Below are 13,152 nucleotides of genomic sequence, written 5' to 3' on the forward strand. Positions count from 1 at the left end.
CAAGCAGAGGTTTTAATTTCTTTTAACTTATACATTATTATTTAATTTCTTTCGAACTTCAGTTTCGTATCTGTAAGACTATTTTATTCTGAATATTCAGTTACAGATATTCTAGACCCTAATTTCATTTTGCAAAGGAAAGTAATGACATAAATACTCCAATTATTTTGGCATATTATTTGCGAAAAAATTTGGTGTTATGTTTGCGTATTTTATTGATAATAATATGAGCCTGGTCTAAAAAAGTACAGCTTCAACTTTATTCACAACCATAGCATGTAAAATATACATAAAAGTTGAAAACACAGAAAACATTAACCAACAAGAAAACGCAACCACACTGACTCCCTTAAGACCACACACCTGAATCAACAACCCTGGGTTTTTATGTTTTATCACCTCATTAGAAATGTTTTCGCCATAATAAAACGAAATATATGTTATTTAAGTTACTAATCTGAAAATAAGCTATAATATTCTGGAACTGCTTATCATCAGAAACACTTTTCATCCAATTACTTTATAGATTAAAATTTTTCTCATTTTTGAACTAGCAATTGTACTTGTGAATGTATAAAGAACTAAATTAATTTCTAAATTAGATGATGTACGTACGTAGTCTGTTTCTGCTTATTTTCAAACCCATGTTATTCGTTGTATTATGACGAATTTCAAAACATAAGCCGTTAACATATCAGGAGGTTTGAAATAAATAAAACAATACACATACACATGAGTGTTTTCACATTTCATGTTGAGCATCTGATTAATACACTCGGTGAAAAATAGTAGAAAAACACAAAATCGCGAGATCAAATATTTACAGTGCAGAATGAAGAATAAACACTTCATTCTATTAAATAGCTGCCACTGGGTTTTTAAAATGAAACACATGTTAAACAGTACGACTTCAAAAAAAAAAAAAAAATCAAGATAGACACTGAAAATATAAATTAAAATAATAAAAGCATGAAGTAGAACATCATATTTTTAATAAAATAATTTGCAAACTAGCTGAAAGGGAATAATGAATGGCACTGAACGTTCCAAAGCTGGAAGAAGAGGGGAAAAAAGAAAGAAAAGCTAGCTAAGAAATAAATAAATAAGAATTTAAAAATAGGTGGGTAAGAATGAAAATGCTAAAGCACAGGATTAGAATTTTTCATTTATAATGACTAAAAAATATTACAAGCTATAACTCATATTTGACTAACAAATATGATTAAAATTCTTATTACCTAAATTTTAAACCTCCGAACTTAACTTGATTTTCTGTTTTCTTAAAATTAATTTAGGTTTATTTGCTAAAATATAAATCACTTATGTATTAGAATTCCTGTTTATTAGGAATACTTCGCATGCCTGCTAATTATAACATGAATTCTCTAATTTACTAGAAGTCATTGTTTTTGAAAATAATTCAGGTGCTTTTAATTAGAATTTAAATTGTACCCTTAATTAGGATTTTTACTATTCGAAAATAATCCAGACCCTTATATATTAGAATTTAAATTATCTAATTTAATACAGTTAAGTAAATACTTTAAAAAATATATTTAATTAACATATTAGAAATCTTATACCTTGTTTTGGTAAATTCTAGGCTAAACAAATGGCCCTGTGGTCAGAAAACCTATTTTAAATGTTATTAATGTTTATTGAATATCACATCAGAAAACGTTTCACTTAAAGTCAGCTCCCAAAATTTATAAACACAAATTGTATTTGGAAAAACCTTCGGAAACATATAACATATAAAACAATAGATAAATATTTTTCAACGCGATCAATAAAATAGAAGAAAGAGAACGTGTTTGACTTTTTAAGTCGTTTTGAACTGATAAACGAGAGGAAAAAAGTGGTGCCTGAAGCTTTTCAGGCGAAAATAAGAAAGGCACATTGCTTTAGTAATGATATTTTGAGCTATCAAACTTTTGAGTTCCACAGATTTGTTCGTTAATTTCAGGTCGAATCTAGGACTGGTTGCAGACGAGTTTTCGCCGACTTGAGACGGATGGCCAACTTCTGGTAGAAGTGCTACAACTCCTTTCTTTCGCATCGCAATCGCTCCGGTAGAAGAAAAAAACAGCGCATGCGAATATAATAACCAGCTGGATGGCTCCAATCACGGCTCCGATCACGTACAGTGTTGTCATGGAGAGGCACATTCCTTGGGTTTGTGCTTTGATGCGAATGTGACCTGAGAAAATAGAAAAATGAAAGTAATCAATTTAAGACATCAATCATACTTTTATTTATTATTCTTCAGTTAATTCAGAATGCATTCCACGATAACAATAAATACTTCCTTCAGCTACTAAACCTGAAATTTAATTTGAATTTAGAAATTCTGTAATTTTATAAAAAAGGGCAATTTATTTTATGCTTTGTATCCCATAACAGATATAAAAACACAGACCTTTATGAGAGCAGTTAAGTTCAATTGATGAGGAATGAGGAAAAGTAGTCTTTCCAAATAGTTAACAGGTATTGGCCCCACATCGGTCCTTAACTAGTTATTTTAATTTTAAATAATAACCAAATTATTTATATTTTCATATTACAATGCATAATTTATAACAAATAAACAATTAAAGAAAAAAGTTTTAAGCCAGTCCCCAATTATGCGTTGTATGCTGCAGTAACCGGTAACAATATTGATAAACTAGATTGAAAATTTAAACATAATACATGTTCAAATTGGTATAATGAGCTAGCAATAAATTAAACATTTTGCAACAAACCACTATGAATAATTAAGATAACATGTAATAATAAGTAAGATAAAATGTAATAATAATTAAAGTGATTTGAAATTCAGTGTGTGCAGAATGCATTTCGCCTACATGCCACTATTTTTTTTTTTTTTTTTTTTCATTTTAAATTTAGAAATTTTGATGAACTTACAAGCACTGAATTTAGAAGTTGTACATTTTATCTTAGTTATTCACAATTTGATTTTGGCAAAAATGTTTCGTTTATTACCAGCTCATTATACCAGGTAGAATTGGGTTTAAATTTCTGATCTAATTTATTAATAATACATAATTTAAATATATAAATTTTGAAATATATTAATATGAAAGAAAAAAAATTAAAAAAAAACATTTGCATTAAAAATAAAGTTCATAAAGTGTCCACAATTCATGGAATTCATAATATTCGATCAAATATTCACAAAAAGAATCATACAAATAATCATAATGCCTTAATTAAGTTTATGTTCCTTTACACTTTATGGTCATAAAAATAAAGCTACGATATGTGAATTTATTAAAAAAATAAAGAAATTTTAAGAAAAGAAGTACATATGCTACTATCATATCCAAACTTTTAAGTGGGTTGGTAAATATGCAAAACGTAGGATTCATAGTTCTACAAATTTTAAGAACAAGATGGTTGCTTAATAAGGAATCTTTTTAAAGAGATGACATTAACGGCAGAAAATTTAATATGGTATTGTTTTGTTAAGGGGCATTCCATTACATAATGATTTGGGGATCCTAAATTTTCCCACGCACACCATCATCAGTATTAGGAAATGCATACTGTCATTGGATTTGTGCAAATCTTTTCACAAGAGCCTATGTTCCGGATGAGATAAATTAATAGCGAGTCCGGAGAAAAGCAGTGCTGATACCTGGCACTTCAGATTAATTAAAACGAAATACCTTAGCTAATATTTTCCTCTTTTGAAAGGAGTATCTATCATAGATATTTTTAAGGCAGGCACAGACAGCCTGCCTTCAAAGTCTCAAGACTTTTCGACAGTAATAAAACGGCGGGGACAAAGAAATCGTTGGAGAACATGCACGATTATATGAGCATAATCTTCACTGAGAAAAGAGATTTTGCCTTCTTTTCTAATAGTAAAATCCTGAAATTCCTCGCTTGTGTGTGTATAAATTTATACTCATTTTCCTGAGTTGTCTTACATAAATAATTTTACGATTTTTTTTTTTGTTAAACTAAGAGATATTATTAAATCACTGTTGAAGTGAGCAGGAGGAACGCATTTACTTCGTATGCTTCCTTCAACAGAACAGAATTTTGTAAAGAGAATGACTTCAGTACATTAAATTATTAAACTATCGCTTGTTATCAAGCATTAGTGAGAGTTATTTTAATAATTCTTTCCGTCTCGTGAAAGCGATTGTGCTTTGAGATATTTTAGTCCCCCAAAACTGCTCTTTTAAACATGGAGATAGATGTAATATTTAAAAAAATTAGAAATGTTGGAATTTTCAGCTACCCATGAAAAACTTTCATCATTTATACTATAAAAGACTCTGATATCACTTGCAATATCTAGTGATCTTATTAATGTTATTATTAAACTTGTTACTAAAAATCTCATTAGAAATAACTAAGACACATTTTGTTGTGATTGTTCACGATAAATTGATACGTAGCAAATAAATCTATCTTGATGATGAAAAATTTCCACTATCTTAATGATGAAAGAAATTGTTAAAAATGACATTTATATTTTCTTCATGTCGATGTGAATCGAATTGCATTAGGCCTATCTCAGAATGTAATTAAAGTTGCAGAAAATTTAAATTTCACAAATAGAAGTGAATTTGAGGAAACTGACACATTTATCAACATAAAAAAGACATTACTATGAACGTGAATAAGTGAATACGTAGTCATGAATGATTTAGCTAAGTCCAGCCGTTTTCCAAACAAAAGTTTTCGCCATTTATTTTAAAGCAGATGAGTACGGAAGTAACACTATATTTAACTAGTGAAATAGCCCAAATCATAGAACCTAGAAACTCCATTGATATTTACTACGCAGGAATCTGAAACGTCATTCTATCTCAAAAAGCAAAGGTATTCTATGCCGTTTTGCCACAAATACGTCATTTATAAATATAAAGGAAGCGTTAGTTACAAAGCAATTTATTAAAAAAATACAAAGTAGCTGATAAAAATTACCAGATTATAAACGCGTTTGGAATAACAAGATCATATATTTAAATCCAACAAATTTTGATGAACTTGAAAGTTTTCAAAGAAATCTAATTAGCTAACTTACGCAATTAGGTACCGAAATCTCTATCAGTTTATTTATTTTCAGAAAATATTGCATATATATTCGGTCCCTTCATTCCACCCAAAAGAACTGAAATGCTTACGTGAATATTAAGCATATTTAATATGAAAATGAATTCTTAAACGTATTTGAAATGCACTATACATCACTAGTCTCAGTTACATGACTACAACATTCGCAGCTCAATTTAAAAGGTGAAAACAAGACAGTTTTCCTTAGAAAGTGAACCACTATGACATCCCTCTCAATGGGTATATTAGCTCCCACGTATTTGCTATATTAAATAATACAAAGAAACAAAGAAAATCTGAGTAGGCAGTGAGTTGTGGTTGCAGCAGTAAACAGTATGATTTTCATTTGAAATTTGCCTTGGCATAATTTTATACTTAAAGCAATAACAACGCCTACAAAAACAGTAATTCAAGTATCAAAATCGTTTCGGCAGTTAAATGTCTTGTCCCCAAAATCATATCGATTACTTCCGAGTTTCCAATTAATTTCAATTGCATTATTTAAAATGACATAAATTACATAAATATTGATAAATATTAATTTATAAAATGCTAATTAAAGTACTTAGCAAGAAAACATAACGCTTAGCTTAATTTTAATTTCACTGTCAATAATTGTTCACAAAACGAGTGGAAAATTCTTTGAAAAATTTACTTATGTATTTCATACTGATTGGTTAGTTCATTCAAGTTGCAAAATATATTTTGTGTGTAGCGTTATTAGACTTCTCTGAGCAGGAAACATGAGAAGATGTACAGTGCCTTCTTCAGGATTCGAACTTAGTACCTCCCAATCACCAGTCGGACTTGCTTCCAGTTACACCACGGACACATGAGGGTAAGGTAGGAGATTGCATTCTTTCTCACTTAAAGGAGAACTAGCGAGGCGGCGAATCCGTTACCAAATCCAAGTAATGAAAAATTATCAACCGCTACAATTTAATTTACCACGTTTTAATCCCCTCCCTTCCCCATCGTTACACTAAATTTTAACCCATGTGCCACTTGTACAGCCATTAAGCTTATTTTGGAGCGGGAAACATGACAAACTATCAGTGTCCTCACAAGGATTCGAACTCTGTATGTCCCGAATATTAGATGGACGTAGTTCTAATTACGTTATGAATGCACATAGATAGGAAGTAGAAAATTCATTACAGGTGTAATTAAACATGTAAAGTAAGAACTTTTATGGACGCTTCCGAAAAATATTACAGAAAGTTTTTGGAGAAGTTAATCAACAAGAATCAGCGTAATGTTCGTAAATTTTTGCAGGAATAGTTTCCGTGGTTCCGTATTTAAATTATCGAAACTAGTCCTGTAAAATTTACAAACATTATGTTGATTCTTGTTGTTTAACGTCTCCAATAATAGTTATACTGCGCGTTTTCTTATCCTAAATGATAGATATAACGATCTAAAACAACTTATTAGACGGGTATATCTATCTTTAAAATCGACTAATCTTGCATTGAATTTCCGAAAAACAAAAATGAAAAGACTATGGAGAATACCCAGCTTTCTTAAGTACATTGATCTTAAACGGAAGATTCTCTGAGTCTATGAAGAACAATAACCCTCACTTCATTTGACATGTAATAAATTTTAATATATTGAATTATTTCAAACTCAGCAAAAAGATTTGAATCTTAACTTCTTTTCAAACGAAGTGTTCATTATGAAAAGATCCAAACATAGTAATAAAACAAAATCCACAGTGTATCGAACAGAGTAAAATTACTTAATAGCTCGAGAAAAGAATTCTGAGTCTTATTTCAGAGGTTATCATGCAGCATATCCCCTCTATTATAAATCCAATAAGGACATCCTGTTCGTTGTTGGTTAATCGGTGAAAGCATTTGAGTTGGCAAAAGAAAGAACACTATAATTGCATCAACCATTAAGTTATACTAACTTCCTTTAATGCTCGGCTAGTTGATGCTTTGAATCCTCACGAAAAAAAAATGCAATCTATTGTTCTTCAAGCCACGCCCCGGCACAGAAGTTTTATAAATAACAATGTGGGCGAAAGTGAAAACTAAATTATAGCATGCAAAAAACGTCCAGAATAATAGGTACTCGGTCAGTGGTGGAGGAAACCTGATTAGATATACGACATCAATTCGCTTTCGGTGCATTGTAGGCCAAACAAAGAGAGATGAACAAAACTTTTCCACTAATTAGTAGAATATTTTGTCGATCGGATCTGACTGGAAAAGTTATCTGATCTTCATAATCACAGCCAACATGGCGAAGACATTCTAATTGGACGGTCAGCGAAGCATAATTCAGTACTACAAGGTGAGGCATGCTATTGAAGGAGTTGGGACTCGCTTAGGCGATTAACAACTTCACCCTTAGGAAATTCGGACGTAATAAGAATAAGGAGACGATGAGTAATGTGCCACCCAAGCGATGAGTGGCGTCACGTAGTTTTCATCCTCCAAGTGATTTTACCAGAATTACGTATGTAATACCAAGGCTTGTCACATTCTTCAGGGATTTCTTGTTGTATAGACACGATTATTGATATTACGTGACTCGGTTACGTATACCCTTCGTTAATTGATATTTTATGAGCGTTAAACGTTTCTACGAGATATGATGGGAGGTACGGGTTAATCGAAAAGTTGTGTTAATGTTTTGAATTGCGCAATACACTTTCTCTATCCAAGCCCAGAATCATTCATGCATGATCACCGGCACAAAATAACTTCCCATCTAAATGGCCTAGTCATAAAAGTCTGTATAAAAGCTTTGATATTCGTTGTGTCAGATTTCGAGATAGTTTTTAGGAGAAATGAAACTCAAATTTGCCCCAGGATGTAAAGCTTACACAGCGTGGAGTGGTACAGAGCATACCTTAAGAGATAAAAGAATTCTTAACTCGAGCGTCACGCCTTTAAAATACATGATCATGTGGTTTTATAAAGGCACCGGTGTGCGGATAATCATACTTGCATAAATATCCGTCAAAGTTCTGAAGCTTTATCTAAAAGTACTGAAGTTCCGAATCTGCATTAGAAGAGATAAGGAGTATGTTTGCTGCAGGGCTTCAAGGTCCTTAATAATATGGAACACCGATTATGCATGAAACTTGTGATGTAAAAGAATTTTTGTACCAAAAAAAGGCTTTAATAGAAATCATATGTATTTTATGTTCATACATATTTAAATATGAAGAGTAAGGCGTCTAAAAATTATCTTTTTATTATTAACATTTTATGTGTTAACTTTACTCGCTTAATGTAACATTCTTCGCACATACACCACATAAAATTCGATTCAACAGCAAAATATCTGAAAACAGCATATGATTAGAATTTCCAATAGACAGTGTCGGGTGCTTGAGATAAAAATGTTTTATTCCGTACAGTGTTGCCACTGCTCGCTTTTAAAAAATTCTGAGTCTTATTTCAGAGGAGCATGGAAGTTTGTTAATCAAAACTTCATTAATGTTTTATTAAACATGAAATAAACAATAAAACAGAATTCAAAATCCAAAATTCGGGTTTCCAAGTGCAGATGTTCGGGTGGAGGACTAAGTAATTCAAAATTGGATGGCTCTACATACATTTTTTCACAATGCGAAGAACATGTATACATGCATATTCTTCATCATTTAATTTCTTCATAAATAGTTCAGGGCGGTAATATTTGGTGGCAACAATTTGAAAAGTGATACGCCGATTATAGTGAACTGACGCAAAATCCCATTTCGAGACTAAAGCCTCTTTTGGGTAAAAAAGTTGTATTATTTGGTTTTTATAAAACATTTCTCATCAATGAGATAAACGTACGGCGAAATATGAAAAACAATATTCAAAACCAAATTTTTACTACGTTTGGTTAAACGCCATAAAGCACAAACTGACATTAGTTTTGTCAAATTCTACTGGCATATTTCTTAATCGTACCACTAACAGGAAAAGAAATAATAATAAAAAAAATCAACTACAGTAAACGATTTCTTTTCATCTAGTTTCTGTAAACGATTATCCTCAGTACAGAAAAGTAAACAAAAATACACATTTCTCCTTTAATAAAAAATAAATTAAAATAATAATGATAATAATAACAAATCACGTATTCTCATTTCCATTGCATATATATTACAATTTCAGTTACTGTGATACTATTAAGCGCACAAAAGCGTGAGCTCAGAAATATAATAGCTACTGTTATTATGTAAAAAAGAACAGATCCTCCAACAATCGATTTTAGGAAAGCATTAGTTTTATTTTTAAGGAAAATAAACTCGTAAACAGCGCTTCTAAAAATCGTTTCGTAAGTACGGTTTGATGATGAGCAATGAAGAGTTAAGTCAGAAGTGATTAATTGAATAAAATGAGAAATAACTCTGTTTTAGATTTACATTCATTTAATTTTAATAAAGAATATTTTAGAATCATTTTAAATAAAACATTCGATAGTTGACTGAGTACGTATAAGTTGTAAGAATAAGATGAGATAATGAAATAGAAGTGCAACTGTTGAGAAAACAGTTTTTGAAAAGTATAAATTTTGCAGTACTTAACGAATTTCCCGTTGATAGTTTTCAACAAGAAAAAATCTGCAGCCAAACAATCTGATTCAGACGTGACTTGAGGACTGTCTACAAGCGTTATGCTAAAGTTCATTTACTAACTGTGCCTAATGTTTGTAGAAATTTTTTGATCGACGTTGTACCCCCAATCTTAATACTCGGAAGGCGTTCCTTATATCAGCATTTATAGGGATTTCACCGATTTGATCTTTACGTTGGTCAGAATATTTATTATGTGACGTGCTTGGCTTTGCTTCAGAAAGCCCCTGGGAAATATCTTCTATCATCGTCTTCTGTGTGAAGGAGGGAGACCTTGTCTGATCGTCCTCAAAATAAAGAGTTATTAAATATCTGCACCAAACTAAACAAAATGCTGTTTTTTTTTGTATAATTTTAAATGGTTGATTAAAATTAAAATTTTCGTTCCTTACTTGTTGCCCAATTGTTGACTTAATCCTTTGCTTTGTGACATTTGCGAATTTTTAAAATTTATTTTGACCTTGTTTGGAGAATTTACTTCCATGTGGAACACTTATTCTATAACATTTTTATACTGAATTGTTGATCACCTGTATTTTCCGTGTTTTGATATACAAATGGGAGAGATTGGGGCAATTCGAATAGAATATCCGAATGATAACATTAACCGCTATCACATTAAGCGGCGTCTGCTGTAAATGCAACGAGTTCACGAACTGATCACACTCCTTCCTTTCGTCACATGCGATAGCAGACGTCAAACGCCGTTCTCCAGTGACATAAGAAATTTTTCATCTCCTCTAAGAAATACAGCCAAATTAAAATTTCACTTGGGTGGGTAAAAGCATACTAAGGGAATACCTGAAACGAAGAAGCCAACTTTCTTGTTGAAGACGTAGCTATTGCATGCAATGTCGAAGTTACGATCATAAAATGGCCAAAGCCATTATCTAAAAAAAGCAATAAAAATAAATCAAACTTTACAGAGAGAATGGAACGCTGCACTCCAAGGAAGAAGAACACATGAACTAATTAATGTAACAAACGGAAAATGCATCTCATTAATCCCTGTTTAAATCAATTCATATCTGCGCACACTCCCTTCACTCCTCTTCGCTAGCAGAAAAATATCCCCTCCTCAGGTAACTGCGTTTGCTATGAAAGAGGATCTCCAGAATGCTACTTTTTCCCATGTCCATTTGTAGAATCATTAGGACTTTTTGAAGCAGGAGACCTGAAAATTACGCAGTACCCTCTCTGGGACTCGAACCCTGGACCTGTCGAGTATGCTTCCAATTACACCACGAAGGCAATTACATCACAAATACCTTACATATTAACGCAATAATATCAGAATATTAGTTCAATTATCAATGAATTCGAGTTTCGAAGATATTTTATAAACTTAACAATAACGTCAATTATTTTTCGGAACAATATCAATATATCTGTGAGCAATATTTGATACGAAACAAGTCTTTATTTTAGTGTATGCAATCTTCAAAATATAAACTATATGAACATGTTCCGCAAAGATAGAACAGAGTCCCAATAAGATGCTTCAATGGATCAGTAGGATCAGCAAGCAGTATCTGTATTACTACACAGTAAAGTCTTCGTGTTCCTTATGCTTATTCCTGTCATATCCTTTTTGTCATATATTTACGCATTAAATAACAAAGAAGTTTTTCTTTATAATTACTTACTTTCTCGAAGTGTTGTTATTTCAGTCTACCAGGTTCGAATCCTGTTCACGGCACCAAATGTAGTAAACAGGCGTTAAACTTTAATTTTATGTGCTGAGACTTATCTAATTATAAATTAAATTGCGCATATATTATGTGCATAGGAACCCAATGATAAAGATAGACAATTTAATAACTTACCCTATTGCACAGTGACAAAGTAACTAACTGCGTTCACACTCGAATCATTTTTTATTTTCTAATTATAATTATAGCAACTGATACTCATCACAGGATAAAAAAAGAGCTGCCTGCTAATCATATATCACACAAAAGGTTCTTGCAAGTGAATCGCTCTGAATAGCAGGAGAATAGGAAACTGAACCTCCTCTGAGTAAGAAACAAACAGATATCTGGATGCATTATCACGAATAATTTCCTTTACGGCACTTGACGAGCGAAATGTCAACTAAACATGCATGGAAATAACGCAATATTATTTTTGTTGTATCGCTCCGCCGCTCTGCATAGTCTGATGAAAGTCAGTCTTTTGGCTCGTGTCTTGACATGAAAAGAAAATGGCGCCAAAGCGTGTTTCCCTCATTCTTCAAAACTCATAGAAAGATCATCGTTCATAGCGATTTATCCAATAGTAAATTGCAGCTTCATGAAAGATAGATTTACAGGTGATATTCACTTACAGACGTATTATAATACTTTACATGAAAAAAAAGTACAAAAACTCGAAGAACGTTTTTTGAGACCGCTATGCACGACAAGCGAAGAAAACGTTCGCCCTAGCGATCCCCTCTTGCCATTCGAGAGAGGGAAAAACCGATGACGAAGTATTTATACCAACTGTCGCTACAACAAAGTATAACAAATAATCGGAGTAAAAAAAAATGTGATACTTGTTGTCCCATCAGCAGGATTGCAGGAATTTAATCATGAATACAGGCATTTATGAACAATGCAGATATTCATTAAAGAATTAAGAAAAATCATGAAAAATAATACCTTCCGAGTGGTCTTGGAACTGAAACTGTGGCTCCCAGCGCCCTCCAGGTCCTGCCTGTTCATCGTCCAGAGTAGGTTTAAGATTGTTGACAAGGAACATTGGGCTTTCCATTGTCACGTCTGTAACAACGTCACCCGGAAGAATATCGAAAAACTGGGCGGCAGATCTCCTCCTTCTCCTTCTCCTCTTTTTACCATAAGAACGGGTATGACTTGATCGTGGAACTGCACAATCCGCCTATCATAAAATTAAAAAAAAAAAAAAAAAAAAGATATTTCATTGACACACTACAAATATCAATAAATGATGCTTAAATAGAAATGGATAATTAAAGTAAAAAGGGTTGTTTAATTGCATTCCACAAGCACTGCATTTTCTGTTATCTTATATTAGAAAGAACGAAGAGGGGAAAAATATGTTCGCATGGCTCAGCTGATCAATGTTCGCGTTTACAGATTGTTAAGTGTTGCCATACTTTTTTTATATTCGCTATAATATTTACACATGAGACGTAAAATGATGAAGATATCCAAATGAAGAAGACATCCTTAAAAATTGTTTCAGCTTGGAATTGAAAAAAGCTTCAAAATTTTTGGTTAATTTTTTTGTTCTTCTGAAATATTTATTCATAAAGTTTATACGAACCTTTAACACAGAAAAATACTAACTCAGTGTTTTAAAACACTGGAAAATATAAAAATGTTTAGTTTAATTATTCTTTGTTTTGAGGTTGTGGATAGCAGTGACTTTGAAAGCAATTTAAAATGGAAGTCTAAGATTTAAAAACCTTTATTTTGGAAAACTGGTAAGATATTATTTCCATATATTTAAAACTGTAAATTTTAAAGTTA

General features: G+C 31.9%; 1 protein-coding gene across 1 annotated transcript in view; it reads right to left on the reverse strand.

The window, feature by feature from the left end:
• Positions 1 to 238: 238 nt before the first annotated feature.
• Positions 239 to 13,152, reverse strand: part of LOC118187447 (uncharacterized) — a 285,905-nt gene continuing 272,991 nt past the window's right edge. The window contains exons 11-12 of the mRNA XM_035357671.2: positions 12,301 to 12,538; positions 239 to 2,200 (exon numbers count right to left, since the gene is read on the reverse strand). Coding sequence (XP_035213562.2) covers positions 1,974 to 2,200; positions 12,301 to 12,538 — 465 coding nt within the window. The 3' untranslated portion in view covers positions 239 to 1,973. The remainder of the gene's footprint in view (positions 2,201 to 12,300; positions 12,539 to 13,152) is intronic.

Source organism: Stegodyphus dumicola, chromosome 10, assembly GCF_044657685.1.
Source record: "Stegodyphus dumicola isolate Sdum_Otavi_A_Nest chromosome 10, ASM4465768v1".
Classification (NCBI taxonomy): domain Eukaryota; kingdom Metazoa; phylum Arthropoda; class Arachnida; order Araneae; family Eresidae; genus Stegodyphus; species Stegodyphus dumicola.